This window comes from Octopus sinensis, linkage group LG9 (assembly GCF_006345805.1).
Source record: "Octopus sinensis linkage group LG9, ASM634580v1, whole genome shotgun sequence".
NCBI lineage: Eukaryota > Metazoa > Mollusca > Cephalopoda > Octopoda > Octopodidae > Octopus > Octopus sinensis.
Window position 1 is genome coordinate 22346321 of NC_043005.1, and position 20143 is coordinate 22366463.

The following is a 20143-nucleotide window of genomic DNA, read 5'->3' on the forward strand; positions in this document are numbered from 1 at the left end:
GAGAGAGAGAGAGAGGAGAGAGAGAGAGAGAGAGAGAGAGAGAGGATGATGGTGGCGGAGATAAAGGTTTTCGTAGTAATTGGATAGTAAAAAGTGTATTGTTTTAATTGAACTAAGTTTTTTTATATCACCTATTACTTAATGCATGCGCATAAGTGCAATTCCGCGAAATATTCACGCTTATTTACATGCCAGACATATGCAATTTAAATAAAGGTTGTATCATATGTACGAGATATATATTTTCATATTTGTTCATGGAAAAAATGGAAAATTAAGAGTGGATATATATTTTATGAGTACTGAGTATTAGGTCTAGAAAATTGTGCATAAAGCATATAAACTGTATATATATATATATATATATATATATATATATATATATATATATATAAAGTACATTAAGTTATCACTTAATTTTCTTTCACTTTTCAATGAGTAGCAGATAAGCGACTATCTTTCCACACTGACATAATACAAGCTACGCTTTCAGATTTTTGGGATGAAGTTTTCAGAAATAACCTAATAGGTTTACCATTAATTCAGTGAGATATTCACGGGTCCCGCTAGTATTTGTATAAAGATGATACTCAAATATAGCTGTGTATTCTATATAAGATGTTTGAAAGAAAAGTTTTCCCATATATATATATATATTATATATATATATATATATATTATATATATATATATATAATACTAAGCAATAAGGGTTTAGCAACGAGTTGCCTTACCACATACCGAATTTAGAAATAGCAGTCAAAGGGTTATAGCTATTTCTTCTACAAAAAAGGGAGATCTCAGTAAAAACAGCATTTGGAAGGCAGACACAAACAGGTAAGAGAGAATGAATTGACTGCAATCTATCATACATTTTTTTAGTTATCCACGGACGTACGTTTCGAAATCAAGTTCTAAGGAAAGCATAAGAATTAGATATTAAATATTAAATAATAAATAATTCTATCTTACCGAAACTTCTTTTCTCTTCAGCGTAGAATACTATAATCATAAATGATTATATATTGAATTTTGAGATACCAGAAGGCACCAACTCCACTCAGTATCAGAGCGAGCTAGAATCCGCAACTGGTATCACCGAATTCAATTTGTGAATGAAACGATTGTGTCAACAGCCCCTTCCCACCCGCGTGTAGCCAAAACAAGATGCTGTGGTCATCTACTGAGATAAAATATGGTTATCCGTAATAATGAAGGGTGAAATTAATTAATTTGGAAAAATTATCAATTACACCAAGTAGTCTTCGGCATGTAAAAGCCTCATTCGAGGAAAATTTAAGTAATACTAAGCAATAAGGGTTTAGCAACGAGTTGCCTTACCACATACCGAATTTAGAAATAGCAGTCAAAGGGTTATAGCTATTTCTTCTACAAAAAAGGGAGATCTCAGTAAAAACAGCATTTGGAAGGCAGACACAAACAGGTAAGAGAGAATGAATTGACTGCAATCTATCATACATTTTTTAGTTATCCACGGACGTACGTTTCGAAATCAAGTTCTAAGGAAAGCATAAGAATTAGATATTAAATATTAAATAATAAATAATTCTATCTTACCGAAACTTCTTTTCTCTTCAGCGTAGAATACTATAATCATAAATGATTATATATTGAATTTTGAGATACCAGAAGGCACCAACTCCACTCAGTATCAGAGCGAGCTAGAATCCGCAACTGGTATCACCGAATTCAATTTGTGAATGAAACGATTGTGTCAACAGCCCCTTCCCACCCGCGTGTAGCCAAAACAAGATGCTGTGGTCATCTACTGAGATAAAATATGGTTATCCGTAATAATGAAGGGTGAAATTAATTAATTTGGAAAAATTATCAATTACACCAAGTAGTCTTCGGCATGTAAAAGCCTCATTCGAGGAAAATTTAAGTAATACTAAGCAATAAGGGTTTAGCAACGAGTTGCCTTACCACATACCGAATTTAGAAATAGCAGTCAAAGGGTTATAGCTATTTCTTCTACAAAAAAGGGAGATCTCAGTAAAAACAGCATTTGGAAGGCAGACACAAACAGGTAAGAGAGAATGAATTGACTGCAATCTATCATACATTTTTTTAGTTATCCACGGACGTACGTTTCGAAATCAAGTTCTAAGGAAAGCATAAGAATTAGATATTAAATATTAAATAATAAATAATTCTATCTTACCGAAACTTCTTTTCTCTTCAGCGTAGAATACTATAATCATAAATGATTATATATTGAATTTTGAGATACCAGAAGGCACCAACTCCACTCAGTATCAGAGCGAGCTAGAATCCGCAACTGGTATCACCGAATTCAATTTGTGAATGAAACGATTGTGTCAACAGCCCCTTCCCACCCGCGTGTAGCCAAAACAAGATGCTGTGGTCATCTACTGAGATAAAATATGGTTATCCGTAATAATGAAGGGTGAAATTAATTAATTTGGAAAAATTATCAATTACACCAAGTAGTCTTCGGCATGTAAAAGCCTCATTCGAGGAAAATTTAAGTAATACTAAGCAATAAGGGTTTAGCAACGAGTTGCCTTACCACATACCGAATTTAGAAATAGCAGTCAAAGGGTTATAGCTATTTCTTCTACAAAAAAGGGAGATCTCAGTAAAAACAGCATTTGGAAGGCAGACACAAACAGGTAAGAGAGAATGAATTGACTGCAATCTATCATACATTTTTTAGTTATCCACGGACGTACGTTTCGAAATCAAGTTCTAAGGAAAGCATAAGAATTAGATATTAAATATTAAATAATAAATAATTCTATCTTACCGAAACTTCTTTTCTCTTCAGCGTAGAATACTATAATCATAAATGATTATATATTGAATTTTGAGATACCAGAAGGCACCAACTCCACTCAGTATCAGAGCGAGCTAGAATCCGCAACTGGTATCACCGAATTCAATTTGTGAATGAAACGATTGTGTCAACAGCCCCTTCCCACCCGCGTGTAGCCAAAACAAGATGCTGTGGTCATCTACTGAGATAAAATATGGTTATCCGTAATAATGAAGGGTGAAATTAATTAATTTGGAAAAATTATCAATTACACCAAGTAGTCTTCGGCATGTAAAAGCCTCATTCGAGGAAAATTTAAGTAATACTAAGCAATAAGGGTTTAGCAACGAGTTGCCTTACCACATACCGAATTTAGAAATAGCAGTCAAAGGGTTATAGCTATTTCTTCTACAAAAAAGGGAGATCTCAGTAAAAACAGCATTTGGAAGGCAGACACAAACAGGTAAGAGAGAATGAATTGACTGCAATCTATCATACATTTTTTTAGTTATCCACGGACGTACGTTTCGAAATCAAGTTCTAAGGAAAGCATAAGAATTAGATATTAAATATTAAATAATAAATAATTCTATCTTACCGAAACTTCTTTTCTCTTCAGCGTAGAATACTATAATCATAAATGATTATATATTGAATTTTGAGATACCAGAAGGCACCAACTCCACTCAGTATCAGAGCGAGCTAGAATCCGCAACTGGTATCACCGAATTCAATTTGTGAATGAAACGATTGTGTCAACAGCCCCTTCCCACCCGCGTGTAGCCAAAACAAGATGCTGTGGTCATCTACTGAGATAAAATATGGTTATCCGTAATAATGAAGGGTGAAATTAATTAATTTGGAAAAATTATCAATTACACCAAGTAGTCTTCGGCATGTAAAAGCCTCATTCGAGGAAAATTTAAGTAATACTAAGCAATAAGGGTTTAGCAACGAGTTGCCTTACCACATACCGAATTTAGAAATAGCAGTCAAAGGGTTATAGCTATTTCTTCTACAAAAAAGGGAGATCTCAGTAAAAACAGCATTTGGAAGGCAGACACAAACAGGTAAGAGAGAATGAATTGACTGCAATCTATCATACATTTTTTTAGTTATCCACGGACGTACGTTTCGAAATCAAGTTCTAAGGAAAGCATAAGAATTAGATATTAAATATTAAATAATAAATAATTCTATCTTACCGAAACTTCTTTTCTCTTCAGCGTAGAATACTATAATCATAAATGATTATATATTGAATTTTGACTGCTATTTCTAAATTCGGTATGTGGTAAGGCAACTCGTTGCTAAACCCTTATTGCTTAGTATTACTTAAATTTTCCTCGAATGAGGCTTTTACATGCCGAAGACTACTTGGTGTAATTGATAATTTTTCCAAATTAATTAATTTCACCCTTCATTATTACGGATAACCATATTTTATCTCAGTAGATGACCACAGCATCTTGTTTTGGCTACACGCGGGTGGGAAGGGGCTGTTGACACAATCGTTTCATTCACAAATTGAATTCGGTGATACCAGTTGCGGATTCTAGCTCGCTCTGATACTGAGTGGAGTTGGTGCCTTCTGGTATCTCAAAATTCAATATATAATCATTTATGATTATAGTATTCTACGCTGAAGAGAAAAGAAGTTTCGGTAAGATAGAATTATTTATTATTTAATATTTAATATCTAATTCTTATGCTTTCCTTAGAACTTGATTTCGAAACGTACGTCCGTGGATAACTAAAAAAATGTATGATAGATTGCAGTCAATTCATTCTCTCTTACCTGTTTGTGTCTGCCTTCCAAATGCTGTTTTTACTGAGATCTCCCTTTTTTGTAGAAGAAATAGCTATAACCCTTTGACTGCTATTTCTAAATTCGGTATGTGGTAAGGCAACTCGTTGCTAAACCCTTATTGCTTAGTATTACTTAAATTTTCCTCGAATGAGGCTTTTACATGCCGAAGACTACTTGGTGTAATTGATAATTTTTCCAAATTAATTAATTTCACCCTTCATTATTACGGATAACCATATTTTATCTCAGTAGATGACCACAGCATCTTGTTTTGGCTACACGCGGGTGGGAAGGGGCTGTTGACACAATCGTTTCATTCACAAATTGAATTCGGTGATACCAGTTGCGGATTCTAGCTCGCTCTGATACTGAGTGGAGTTGGTGCCTTCTGGTATCTCAAAATTCAATATATAATCATTTATGATTATAGTATTCTACGCTGAAGAGAAAAGAAGTTTCGGTAAGATAGAATTATTTATTATTTAATATTTAATATCTAATTCTTATGCTTTCCTTAGAACTTGATTTCGAAACGTACGTCCGTGGATAACTAAAAAAATGTATGATAGATTGCAGTCAATTCATTCTCTCTTACCTGTTTGTGTCTGCCTTCCAAATGCTGTTTTTACTGAGATCTCCCTTTTTTGTAGAAGAAATAGCTATAACCCTTTGACTGCTATTTCTAAATTCGGTATGTGGTAAGGCAACTCGTTGCTAAACCCTTATTGCTTAGTATTACTTAAATTTTCCTCGAATGAGGCTTTTACATGCCGAAGACTACTTGGTGTAATTGATAATTTTTCCAAATTAATTAATTTCACCCTTCATTATTACGGATAACCATATTTTATCTCAGTAGATGACCACAGCATCTTGTTTTGGCTACACGCGGGTGGGAAGGGGCTGTTGACACAATCGTTTCATTCACAAATTGAATTCGGTGATACCAGTTGCGGATTCTAGCTCGCTCTGATACTGAGTGGAGTTGGTGCCTTCTGGTATCTCAAAATTCAATATATAATCATTTATGATTATAGTATTCTACGCTGAAGAGAAAAGAAGTTTCGGTAAGATAGAATTATTTATTATTTAATATTTAATATCTAATTCTTATGCTTTCCTTAGAACTTGATTTCGAAACGTACGTCCGTGGATAACTAAAAAAATGTATGATAGATTGCAGTCAATTCATTCTCTCTTACCTGTTTGTGTCTGCCTTCCAAATGCTGTTTTTACTGAGATCTCCCTTTTTTGTAGAAGAAATAGCTATAACCCTTTGACTGCTATTTCTAAATTCGGTATGTGGTAAGGCAACTCGTTGCTAAACCCTTATTGCTTAGTATTACTTAAATTTTCCTCGAATGAGGCTTTTACATGCCGAAGACTACTTGGTGTAATTGATAATTTTTCCAAATTAATTAATTTCACCCTTCATTATTACGGATAACCATATTTTATCTCAGTAGATGACCACAGCATCTTGTTTTGGCTACACGCGGGTGGGAAGGGGCTGTTGACACAATCGTTTCATTCACAAATTGAATTCGGTGATACCAGTTGCGGATTCTAGCTCGCTCTGATACTGAGTGGAGTTGGTGCCTTCTGGTATCTCAAAATTCAATATATAATCATTTATGATTATAGTATTCTACGCTGAAGAGAAAAGAAGTTTCGGTAAGATAGAATTATTTATTATTTAATATTTAATATCTAATTCTTATGCTTTCCTTAGAACTTGATTTCGAAACGTACGTCCGTGGATAACTAAAAAAATGTATGATAGATTGCAGTCAATTCATTCTCTCTTACCTGTTTGTGTCTGCCTTCCAAATGCTGTTTTTACTGAGATCTCCCTTTTTTGTAGAAGAAATAGCTATAACCCTTTGACTGCTATTTCTAAATTCGGTATGTGGTAAGGCAACTCGTTGCTAAACCCTTATTGCTTAGTATTACTTAAATTTTCCTCGAATGAGGCTTTTACATGCCGAAGACTACTTGGTGTAATTGATAATTTTTCCAAATTAATTAATTTCACCCTTCATTATTACGGATAACCATATTTTATCTCAGTAGATGACCACAGCATCTTGTTTTGGCTACACGCGGGTGGGAAGGGGCTGTTGACACAATCGTTTCATTCACAAATTGAATTCGGTGATACCAGTTGCGGATTCTAGCTCGCTCTGATACTGAGTGGAGTTGGTGCCTTCTGGTATCTCAAAATTCAATATATAATCATTTATGATTATAGTATTCTACGCTGAAGAGAAAAGAAGTTTCGGTAAGATAGAATTATTTATTATTTAATATTTAATATCTAATTCTTATGCTTTCCTTAGAACTTGATTTCGAAACGTACGTCCGTGGATAACTAAAAAAATGTATGATAGATTGCAGTCAATTCATTCTCTCTTACCTGTTTGTGTCTGCCTTCCAAATGCTGTTTTTACTGAGATCTCCCTTTTTTGTAGAAGAAATAGCTATAACCCTTTGACTGCTATTTCTAAATTCGGTATGTGGTAAGGCAACTCGTTGCTAAACCCTTATTGCTTAGTATTACTTAAATTTTCCTCGAATGAGGCTTTTACATGCCGAAGACTACTTGGTGTAATTGATAATTTTTCCAAATTAATTAATTTCACCCTTCATTATTACGGATAACCATATTTTATCTCAGTAGATGACCACAGCATCTTGTTTTGGCTACACGCGGGTGGGAAGGGGCTGTTGACACAATCGTTTCATTCACAAATTGAATTCGGTGATACCAGTTGCGGATTCTAGCTCGCTCTGATACTGAGTGGAGTTGGTGCCTTCTGGTATCTCAAAATTCAATATATAATCATTTATGATTATAGTATTCTACGCTGAAGAGAAAAGAAGTTTCGGTAAGATAGAATTATTTATTATTTAATATTTAATATCTAATTCTTATGCTTTCCTTAGAACTTGATTTCGAAACGTACGTCCGTGGATAACTAAAAAAATGTATGATAGATTGCAGTCAATTCATTCTCTCTTACCTGTTTGTGTCTGCCTTCCAAATGCTGTTTTTACTGAGATCTCCCTTTTTTGTAGAAGAAATAGCTATAACCCTTTGACTGCTATTTCTAAATTCGGTATGTGGTAAGGCAACTCGTTGCTAAACCCTTATTGCTTAGTATTACTTAAATTTTCCTCGAATGAGGCTTTTACATGCCGAAGACTACTTGGTGTAATTGATAATTTTTCCAAATTAATTAATTTCACCCTTCATTATTACGGATAACTATATATATATATATATATATATATATATATATACACATATATATGGGAAAACTTTATATATATCATATTAATTAGAGAAAAACCACTATTATGTAATTCAAACAATGATAGACATAAACCAAATCATAAAGAAAATATAAAATATATTATAAAACATATAACTAGATCACAAAAAGTACAAAAATGAATAAACAATATATAAGTAAAAAGACTACGTTTATTTAATTTTATTATTCTGTATTTATTATATGTGAACTAAAATCTAAAAGTATTAAGTGTGATTGTTTTGTAAAATAGTTTGTAACATAAAATATTAGAATATAACTAGTGAAAAGATATTCTATAGTTTGTTAATGCTATTCTCAAAACTAAAATATATCTTCACAGATAAATACATTTTTCTATCTATTTACTCTATTTTTTTTTACCTTAGGTTTTTAACATGATAAATGTATTATAGACACCTGGTCCTACTTTTAAGTTTCAGATTTAGTTAACGGAGTTTCTTCTATAAGAACAATCATGATTTTATTTCTTTAAGAAATATTGTTTAATTCTATTTAATTATTTATTTAACTATTAATGTTATTATTGTTGACCTGAGGAGTGACTATACTTTTAAATTGAATTGTTTTTTCGATTAAAATTAAATTTAATTGTAATTCAAATTGAAGTTATAGCCACGAAACGTACGTAGTCTTTTTTATTATATATGAGGTCCTGGAATCGAACTCATTACCTCATTATTGTGAGCCCGATGCTCTAACCACCGAGCCATGCGCCTTTATATATACATATATACATACATACACACACACACACACACACACACATATATATATATATATATATATATATAAATATATATATATATATATATATATATATATATATATATATATATATATATATATATATATACTACTAATATAGGATGAAGTGTTTTTACAGAAAAAAATTCCATAAAAAAAATGTGGCAGCATATTAAAATACCTTTACCGTTAAAATTATAAACAACTTATAAATAAGAGCTAAAGAAAATTATTTTAATGCCAATATGCTGATAACAGACTTTTAAATCCTCAATTTCCACATATTATTTACTCGCAACAGAAACAAACACGAACTGAAATCGGGGAAAGCTCGCCGATAGATTAAGATATTTACATGCGCCCATGGAAAAAAGCCGAAGCAAAAATCATGAGTACATACAAGTACCCTAGATATATCTAAAAATAAAATTATTTGGCCAGCCCCAGCACAACGTGTTGACTGTTCTCCACTACAGGTTATAGTGGTTACCAGTCCCTATAGCGAGTAGTAATATGTCTACTACTAATATAGGATGAAGTTTTTCTACAGAAAAAAAAATTCCATCAAAAAATGTGGCAGCATATTAAAATACCTTTACGGTTAAAATTACAACTTACAAATAAGGGCTAAAGGTCCGAAAACATACAACAGAATAGACTCCGCTTAAGGCATCTAATGTGCCTGCCAAGTAGTGGTGTTAAACGGGCTGACGGATTAAGTCTACCACTCAAGTAGACCAAGATGGAGTTTGAATTTAGAACATCAAGAGTTGGGAAAAATACCACAACGCTCTGATTCATATTTGCTGGTCTAATACTTTTAACTAGTACTTTATTTTTATTGGTCCCGGAAAGACGAAATTTAAAGTTGACCCCGGCGGGATTTGAACTCAGAATGCACTGCAAGGCATTTCGTTTGCAAAGTTCTAACAATCTTGGCAATTCATCGCTTTGGACATTAGTAAGTAGTTTTAGCAGTTTTATTGTGGTGGTGTGCCAGATTAAATATTTTGCAGCATTAAGTTTCATTTCTTTATGCTCAATATTGGTCAAGGTCAGGTTTGCCTTTCGTCTGTGCAGATTTTATAAAACACCACAGACCAAAGACTGTATTATCCTTCTTCCAAAAATGTTAAGCAGTGTACCAAAACTCTTATTAATAGCGCATCCGAGACACCGAAGCTAGGTTCTTTGGTGACGTAATTTTTTTACCTTATTCTTCTGATTTAATAACAGGTCTTCCTTTAAGTCATAATGGAAAAATATAATTAAATTTTAACTTTAGAATACGAAACATATATTGCAAGTGAGAGGTGTTAAATGTCACAGTAGAACAATTTCATAAACAATTTCATACAGTGTGTAGAAAGTTAATATAAATGTATTTACCGAATGATGAAGAGCAGTCTACAAGATTTTGTTCCGACAATGAAATCAGTTTGCCATATCTTCTGAAGATCTGTCCTTCAAGTGAACCAGTAGAAGAAAATGCCCAGCATGAACCACACATTCCCTGAAAATAGTCAATGCAGAAATATCACGATGCAAATAAGTATGTGAATATATGAGTTTTCTTTGAATATTATTTAAGTTCTTATTAATAATGTTTAAACCGCTCGCTAACAAAGTGACAAAGCTTTTTGAGTTAAGAGAGTTCCCGTTGTTTGTAGATATATGGTTGAGTGGAATGTTGGTTGAACTGTCGATGCACACGACCAAGTACGTGCATCTATTCATCTAAAGAGTCTCAGATTGAGAATCTTCAGAATGTCTTGTAAATTTTTACTATGCCGTTAATAGGTTGGATCTGGAGAAAGCGCGTCAATTTCTTGTACTATTTCTTCGAAAAGCCTGGTTTTCTAGTTTTTTGTGTGTAAATCTGTAGATATACAGCCCAATGCACTTATGATGATTGGTACAAATGAGAATTTATATCCAGAGTAAAAGAACTGTAGGTCTCTCATTAATTCACCATAAATATTCTCATTTTCCTGAACTATTGATTGTACATTCACATCTGCTGGGCAGCTGGCCTCTGCAACAGTGTATGACTTTTGTTCTCTGTCCCACAGAACATTATCAGGTCCATTATGATAGTACCGAATTGCTGTTTTTTTGGAGTGTTCCACCAGCATTCCTTGTTTTTAAAGGTGTGAATACCTGTTAGTTGTGACAGTCCCTCTTGCAGATAGCATTGTAAAAAGTTTTTGTATTGTTGTCATGCCTCATGGGTACGCGGTATCTTATTTTGAAGCTGCTGCTGTTGGTATGGGTAATATCTTTCACACTGATATAGCATATCCGACATTGTCTATCACAACATGGGGGACTGGTGGTATCTTTGTCTCTCTTGTTTACCAGGTATTTACTAACTATCTTCTGTTCCTGGACAGTGAAGGTATATCTTAAGTGGGATGTAATGTATTTTTCACAGGTCCAGGAGAAGCTACTCTTCCTGTTGATTCTGATGTTATCCTGTAGCTTATGAGATATTATCCATGTATTGCTTTTTGATGATATGATGCGTGCTTCTCGAAGCTCCTGTTTAGGGAGGCCAGTTCAACCTCCTTTTGATCACACAAGTCAGTTGCACTCTCAAAGTATCAGCTCAGTTCTTTCCCTATTCTGAAGATGTTACTTTCTCTTTTGAGTATACATGTAATATACTCATTTCTTTCTTTACTGTACAGCAAGTGTTGTCTGAGTGATACAATGCGACATTCAAAAGGTGTTTGGATTGACGTTATGTTCCTGCCACCAGCTTTTCGTCTCACTGTTTGTTTGGTAGTGCTTTTAGAGAAACATTCAAACAATCAGTATATTGTTTGTTTATAAGATTCAAGCATGCTATTGGCTTATTGTGTTTGGCTACGTGGCTCTCGTTGTTCTTCGGGACAGGAGTAGTCCGCGCAACCGTCAGCTAACCTGGTATATCTAGCTCAACGTTCATTGTTTTTTTAAAAAGGGTCGTGAGAATTTCCCTATACATGCATGCACGTATGTATGTATGTATGTATGTATGTATGTATGTATGTATGTATGTATGTATGTATGTATGTATGTATGTATGTATGTATGTATGCATCTATCTATCTATCTATCTATCTATCTATCTATCTATCTATCTATCTATCTATCTATCTATCTATCTATCTATCTATCTATCTATCTATCTAATCTAATATATATCTCCCTATCTCTCGTTTCTTCTATTGATATCAATATATATGTATGTACACACACACAATATATATGTATGTATGTACACACAATATATATGTATGTATGTATGTAGACACACATATGCAGAGTCTGCCTCAGTACAGAGCAAGATAGGGCCACTGTTCGAAGAAAATGGCTCGCTGACTACAGATCCCCAGAAGATCAGTGAAATACTGAATGTGCAATACAATACTTGCAAGTAACTATGCCTGATGAGTTCTTTGGCCTAATATGCCCATAAGGAAGGTAGCAGAGCAGATGTTAAAAATTAGACCTGTCTCTCAGCAAAGTCATGGAGCGCATTGTCCAAAATAAACTAATTGCGTTCCTTGAAGATAATAACTTGTTTCCTGACACCCTGCATGGTTTTCGGTCAGGAAGAAGCTGCCTTACACAGCTTTTGCAGCATTATGACTGGTTGTTGAAACAACGAATCGCTCAAACGGATGTGATATACCTCGACTTTGCAAAGGCTTTTGATGAGGTTGATCATAGGATGATATGTTACAAACTACGGAAACTCGGTATAACCGGGAAACTTTGAGAGTGGTTGCATGTTTTAAAAGACAGAAGCCAGGCTGTGGCTACCAATGGAGCTGTTACCAAGGAGATAGTAACAGAGAGTGGAGTGCCTCAGTGGACTGTATTAGGATCGCTGCTGTACATGGTGGCTCTTTCAGATATGCCATCAGTTATACAGACAGCCACACTTACTAGTAAAGCCAACAACAATTATGTAGTGCAAGTAGTCAAGGAACCTTCTGATGCTAAGCTTCTACAGAAAAACCTAGATGCCATACATAAATGGGCTGAGGGAAGCAACATGCAATTTAATGCAGGCAAATTCCAAGCCCTCTGCTACCAGTTAATTGGTGTTCAGAAGCCGCACAACGATACTTTGGACCAAAAGGAGCGGCATTCCCAGAATCACATACGGTGCGTGATCTCGAGTTTGATGTGAGTAACGATGCCTCGTTTAACATGCATATCACCAAGGTGTTGGCAGTATGCAGGCGAATAGCTGGATAGATTCTGAGAACCTTCAGAACAAGAGACTAGGAAACTATACTGAGGTTATTTGTCCTCAGCCGTCTAGACTACTGCTCTCAACTGTGGTCACAGTGTCAAATTCATAGCGGAACTTGAGGCTGTTCAGCGATGTTACATAAGGAAGATTGCATCAATTGAGCAGCTGGGCTACTGGGAGAGACTGAAATAGCTACCACACTACTCCCTGGAATGAAGACGGGAGTGTTATGCAATGAAATATATATATATAGAAGACATTGGAAGGGGCTGGCTCTAAACTTCGGAATTGAGTGCTATACCAGACCCCCAACTGGACGTCACTGCACTTTTCCAAAGGTCCTAGTTTTCCCATTTAGAGAGAGAACCATGTACTGCAATAGTTTGAGATTCAAGGACCTACAGCTATTTAACGCCTTGCCAAAATATCTGAAGGATCTTCAAGGAGTAAGGTTAGATGATTTCAAGAAACAACTAGACCTCTTGCTATCCAGATGAATCCCAGATGAATCAATATCAATATCAAGGCAGGAGACTCAAATGAGGACAGCAGTGTCGAATTCCCTCCTTCACCAAAAGCCAAGCACATAAAATTGGTCATTAAAAAAGTGATTGCACTGGTGGTGCTCCAGCATGGCCACAGCCTTAGAGCTGAAATGCACAATACAATACACACACACACACACACACACACACAATATTTATATCTACTCCTCTTCTTAGGTGGGGTTATAAAGGGTTACTAGATAACTGTGTGACAATAGTAGTGAAGATAGCTAGCATAGCCATCTATTGTTCAAATACACTTTCTAACCTGGTTCTTCACTCCTGTTACGTATCCATGTTGTCTCCAGTCTACCATACGAGGTAAGTATACAAGCTTGTCGCTGACAAATGTCTCGGTAATACTGTTCTGCGGAAGAAAGCCGTTCATCATTTCTACAAACTCTCTGTTACTCTGTAGATGAAAGAAAAGAAACAAGAAGATGAATACATTAAAATGTAGAAGAGCAATTTAAAATATATCTTATAAAGTCGTTTGTTAATGTGTAAGAGTGCCTGTACAAAAGCGCAAAATGGTGACACACGAAAAATGAAATGGGATTGGGTTAGCTTGTGCAATTCCTGTCCGAGCAGAATTATATGACATACTATAAAGCATATCTTAAGACAAGTGACGTATTTGATTATCTGCAAAATGATGAAAATTGCATACTGAAATTGATGTTTGCTATAGTTCTTGTGTCTGAGTGGCATCGTAGTATTTGTAATCCTGCTCAGAACAAGTATGGCAAGTACCATAATTCGAAAACCACATTTTCGTTTACTCTTGCATCGATATTCACACTCTCACCTGTTTGTGTGTATAATTTAAATCAATATTTGATATTTGTTTCAAATTTAGGCTAAAGGTCAGTAATTTTGGAGAAGGGGTTAATTGGTTACATTGATCTAAGTATTTGATTGGTACTTTATGTTACTGATTACGAAAAGATGAAAGGCAAAGTTGACGCTGGCGGGATTTGAACTCAGGATCAGAAGCATTTTCCGATGCTCTAACGATTCTGCTGAGTAGCTATCTCTTTCTCTATATTTCTCAATGATTGTCTGTCTGTCTGCCTGTCTGTGTCATTATTTCTGCCTTTCTCCCCATCTTTATCGAGCTCTCTAATTTACTTTCTCTTAATTTGTCTGTATCTATATGTTTCTGTCTCTCAGTTTCACTCCGTTTATCTGTTATCATCTATTTTTTTCACATTCTCTATATCTATCCATCAGACCGTCCTTATATAGACATATGTCTATCTCTGACAATCAATGCATTATTTTCTATCCCTCTTTCTCTCTCTCACCCTCATTCTCTCTCATTCATACTATTTCTCTACTTCTCTGTCTCTTTCTATATGCATCTCTCTCTCTATCTCTGTGTTACTCCGCCTGTCTGTTATTCTATCTTTCTCTCACTCTCGCTCTGTCTCTTTCACTCTGTCTCTACCTCTCTGTTTCAGTTTCTCATCTTATGTTTATAACTCCCATCTCTCTCTTCCTCCCCCATCTCTCTCAACGAGCAATATAAAACACAACATCTCACCAGATCTGCATATTCGTTCATATCCATCCAAAAGGTGTGAATACCCATGTCAGCTTCTAAATTGTGTTGATTGATATAATTACCATTCTCCTTCCATATAGCACGTCTAAAACAAATAAAACATCAATATTACATAATTTTGTATCAATAGATTAACCATATATATACAACGCATTGTATTCACTAGGCAAACCAGGAAAATCAGGCAAATCCACCATCTCTTTTATGAACAACACCAAATAATATTTTTATAATTAATCAGCCCAAACAGCACCCACAGAAAACGAAAATACCACACTTCTACAATTTTCAGGAAGTACATATTATACATAGCAAAGATAGTAAAACAACGAACAAATTAGGAAATAACTTGCACAACATTTGGTCAACATAAAGAAACAGCACTAGGTTATAAGTATTACATTCAACTCCATCTTTGTGCTAGATCTGGCTGAGAGCCCACTTGATCTACAACGAATCACACATAGCACGAAGTTTATAAAACATCCCAGTTCGTTTCCTCAGAGATAGCACAGAGACCATATTGAAAAATTACTTATACACAGGCGCAAACGTGGCTGTATGGTAAGAAGCTTGCTTCCCAACTACATGGTTCCGGCTTCAGTTCCACTGCGTGGCACCTCGGGCAAGTGTCTTCTACTATAGCTTCAAGCTGACCAAAGCTTTGTGAGTGGATTTGGTAGTCGGAAACTGAAAGAAGCCCGCCGTATATATATATATATATATATATATATATATATATATATATATATATATATATATATATATATATATAAAATATATATATATACATATATATATTATGTGTGTGTGTGTTTGTTCCCCTTGCCATCGCTTGACAACCGATGTTGGTGTATTTACGTCCCCGTAAACTACCGGTTTGGCAAAAGAGACCGATAGAATAAATACTAGGCTTACAAAGAATAAGCACTGGGATTGATTTGTTCGACTAAAGGCGGCACTCCGTCATGGTAGCAGTCAAATATCTGAAACAAGTAAAAAAATGTAAAAGAATTGATTTGAAAATGTGCACGCCGATTCACGGCGTCTTGTCTTATGCAATACAGAATTCAAGTCCGAACCAAGTGCATTTCTCTGTAGATCGTGTTAATCGTGCTGTAGATCGTTTTAATCAATATCATTTTAAATCATTTTTAGCCCCAGGTCAACTGTGATCAAGTATGGTAAAAGCATTCCAACTTGAGACGTGTCTTTTCAATAGAATTTACTATTGCATTTCTAACGAGTCTTTGCTTTTTTTAATACGTAGAGTGTAATTTAAGGAAAATCTGACTACTAGTTCCAGAAGGCGAAGCCATCAAGTAGTGCCCCTTTGTTGATTGTCCTGTATGTCAAGAAGAATATCAATATGTCACTCTGTCGAAGTGTAGTCGTTGTAGTCCCTAATTATAATTAGGGAGGGACTACAACGTCATGGTGGTCTACATCTATTGCATGTAGGTAATTTAGTTAATATGGGAAAAGTAATATAGCACTAGGTAACGTTTTAATATTCAATAAAGCTAAGTTAGACAACGATGTAGATCATGACCATTTTGCAGGGCCTTTGAGACCAGTAGGGAAGAGCTAGGAAGAGTTATCCTCTGATCAGAGATCTGCTTTGAATAGAAATGGACGATTGGGTGCAACTGTTTTTGTCCCGGTCATTTATTACAAACAGTTTTGATATCAATTCATTTGGTGACAGACGTTTTAGTACCAGGAAATGATACTCTGGAGTAATTAGTCTTTATTCACAGATATAGCTGCCAGGAGGTATTCAATAATAATTTATCTTTCTACACACACACACACATCGCGCATAGATGGTGATCTGAAGAGTGCAACCTCTAGTTATGCCGCAGAAACCTCATGAAAATGTGTATTTAGCTCCCTTAGTATTTCTGTTGCTTTAGTATGCAGCCTTGATATGGTATAATTCTTGCTTCTCTTCACATCATTTATATTCACTATCAGCTTTGCCTGCTCTTCGAAGATGATGAGAAATCCATTACTCACAAGTTTTTCATTAATACATTTCGGTAATACTTCATCAGCTTTCATATGAATAAATGAATGGTATTTAATTAAAAATATACAAAAGGATGCCAGTAGAACAACGCTTTTTGCAGTGCACATGCATGCGTTACAATAAGATATCACATTTTCGGAAGAGCAGTAGCATGATTTGTAGCCTAAATAAAGAGCTGAACTAGGTGTAGAAGTCAAGTAGTTTGGTAGTTTCAGCCCTTTAAAGGGTTATTTATAAAAAATATGCTTAAAGTTTACTTTGGTGTCACCAAATGGGTTTTATTGGCATGCAAAACAGCAATGCCAACACGTACTTGACACTGTTCTGAATACTGTAACAAAGCAGTAACCACTAAAAACACTGGAAGGGAAGTGGTATTGCTAAACTAAGTCACACCAAAATTGTTATATGATTACGGAAATGGAGGAATACGTGAGGCGCTAAAGGCGCTAATATTTGGAAGTAAATAGATATTAACTGGAATATATATATATATATATATATACATAAGATCACGGTGTTATGGGTGACAGGTTAAGTATTTTCAATACAGTACACATACACACACATACACACACACACACACACACACACACACAGATATGTATGTATGTGTATATATATATATATATATATATATATATATATATGTATGTAAGTCTGCACATGCATATACAGATATATAATATATATACATATAAACACACACGCACACAACATACACTCACAGACACACAGACACAGACACACACACACGCATACACCCATACACACACACAGATATAAAACATAAGATTTCATATTTCTGGAGTTAATTCTCGTCATTAACGTGAAAACGAAGTGTAATACTATAACATACTAGACAATAGTAAAATAAAACTAACTGGTGTGGACTAAGTAAAGTATGAATTATCTGTGATATTTAGAGAGGTAGACATTTATAACCCAGCAGGTGATTTGATCCCTAATCCATAACGCAGTTTATTCAGATTGCAATAGATACGAAACCTGAGTACTGTCCGAAGGTCTGCTGATTTTATGTTATTAGCATACAGTTATATCACGTTCACATACAGATACATGCACACATACATGTACAAATACGGGCACACACACATACACACACACAAACACACATAGATACGTGCACACAAAAACGTATGTATGTTGTATATAAATATATCTATGCATTAGTACACATACATGCAATGTATGTATGTTATATATAACATATCAATGCATTTACATACACACACACGTGCGCACATCCACCTCATACAGACGCGCACTCACCCCATATATTAACACATCTATAAATAATTTTACCTGAAATTTTCTGTTTCTGCGTTTCGGTATTCCTTTCTGAAAGTGGATTTGTACAGATCCCAATTTTCATCGTTCGGAATCAACTTTGCCGAAACGAGAGTAAAACCAATTATAAATGTAAGTAAAGGCAACATCATATTGAATAGTGATATGGAAACATACAAAGTATACAAGTATAGTGAAATATTCTCTCTGATATATATATATATATATATATATATATATATATATATATATATATATATATATATATATATATATATATATATATATATATGTGTGTGTGTGTGTGTGTGTGTGTGTGTGTGTGTGTGTGTACACGTATATTAATACAATCGGAAGAAGTTTGAAAAATCGCAACCGCTTTCCGTCGCGGAGCACCAATGTATGAATAAACTGTAATTGTTTTTAAAGAAATGATTATAAGAAAATGATGTATGGAAAGAGGTATAAATTTATAGAGTAGGAGAAAGAAGGACAGACAAACAGGACGAGAGAGCCTATCCCATTCTTAAATGAGGAAATCTATTACTTTACAAGTGGAAAACAAACACCGCCATAAGAGCAATTAATTCATAAAGCGATGCAAGAGATATAGAAAATAATAAGAGAGTTAAGAGTGTTTCAGTCATCAGGAAATGGGGATTATTACAAAATGGGCTGAGAGAAGAATGATAAAAAAGCGGATGAATTATAGCTGATAATGCTGGGGACCAATAAATAAATATATAGATAAATGAATAAATAGATAAATAAATTTAGGTCCCAAGAATAAAATACCTGATTCTCGTAGTATTTTGAGGGAATTTTTTTTGCCTGAATTCACACAAATTTACATTACTCATTCAGGTTAGATTTTTGTGTAGTAAGCAATTTCCTTCTTAAAGACCGACATAATAATACATTTATTAAACTATAAAAGACATAACTATATTTTAAAAAGTAGTTTAGTTTAGTTTCTGCTTTACGTAATATAAGACTTGTCTTTCTTGAGAATTCTGTCAGCAAGCATACTGGGACTCCAGCTGCCTAGGTAACACTTTTCTATAGTAGGAATGTTCTGATGAATACGATCATTTATCATCCCCAGATTTTCCGGAAAAAAGTTCCAGTGAGAGTTCAAGAAATGAATCTTTAATAATATATATCGCATCGTTAGGTAAGATTTACGAAGATGGCCATCTACTAGAACAGGATAGTTTTCATTTTGCTATTTACCCCGAAAGTTAACATATCTATGTTTTTGAAACTTGTCGTGCAGTATTCTCAACATAATTCATATAGCTTCCAAACGTCAAGAATCTTAATTTTCTTATATGAGGGCCAACAAAAACTCCTTTTTCATCATGGCATCACTCACCCAGGGAAACTTATTTTGCAAGTATTTGAACCTAATTTGCGCTTTATCCATAACCTTTACAAAATTTTTCAAGTTCAAGTTTGATATGCAACTGATTCTTCCAAAATATTTTTCTTGCCTGAAACAAGTGAGATAAGTTTTGGTCAATTATTCTGAACGTAGAGTTTTCTTTGTTTTATTTACATAAAAAGAAAAACAATTGTACTTGGGGTAACCAAGATGCAACCCAAATTAAATTACGATGGACTTTAGATCTCAACAGATATTCTATTCATATTTCTGCTATTGACTCTTTTCCACAAGTAGCATCATTTTGTCACGAGCTCTTTGTGAGATCTGCAATATACGATATAGACACAGAAGAGAATCTAT

At 34.5% G+C, this 20143-nt stretch overlaps 1 protein-coding gene across 1 annotated transcript in view; it reads right to left on the reverse strand.

The window, feature by feature from the left end:
• Positions 1–18839, reverse strand: part of LOC115215556 (cathepsin L1-like) — a 24445-nt gene extending 5606 nt beyond the window's left edge. The window contains exons 1-5 of the mRNA XM_029784755.2: positions 18689–18839; positions 18412–18614; positions 15033–15138; positions 13755–13898; positions 10082–10205 (exon numbers count right to left, since the gene is read on the reverse strand). Of these exons, the coding sequence (XP_029640615.1) occupies positions 10082–10205; positions 13755–13898; positions 15033–15138; positions 18412–18548 (511 nt within the window). The 5' untranslated portion in view covers positions 18549–18614; positions 18689–18839. The remainder of the gene's footprint in view (positions 1–10081; positions 10206–13754; positions 13899–15032; positions 15139–18411; positions 18615–18688) is intronic.
• Between the last annotated feature and the right edge of the window lie 1304 nt (positions 18840–20143).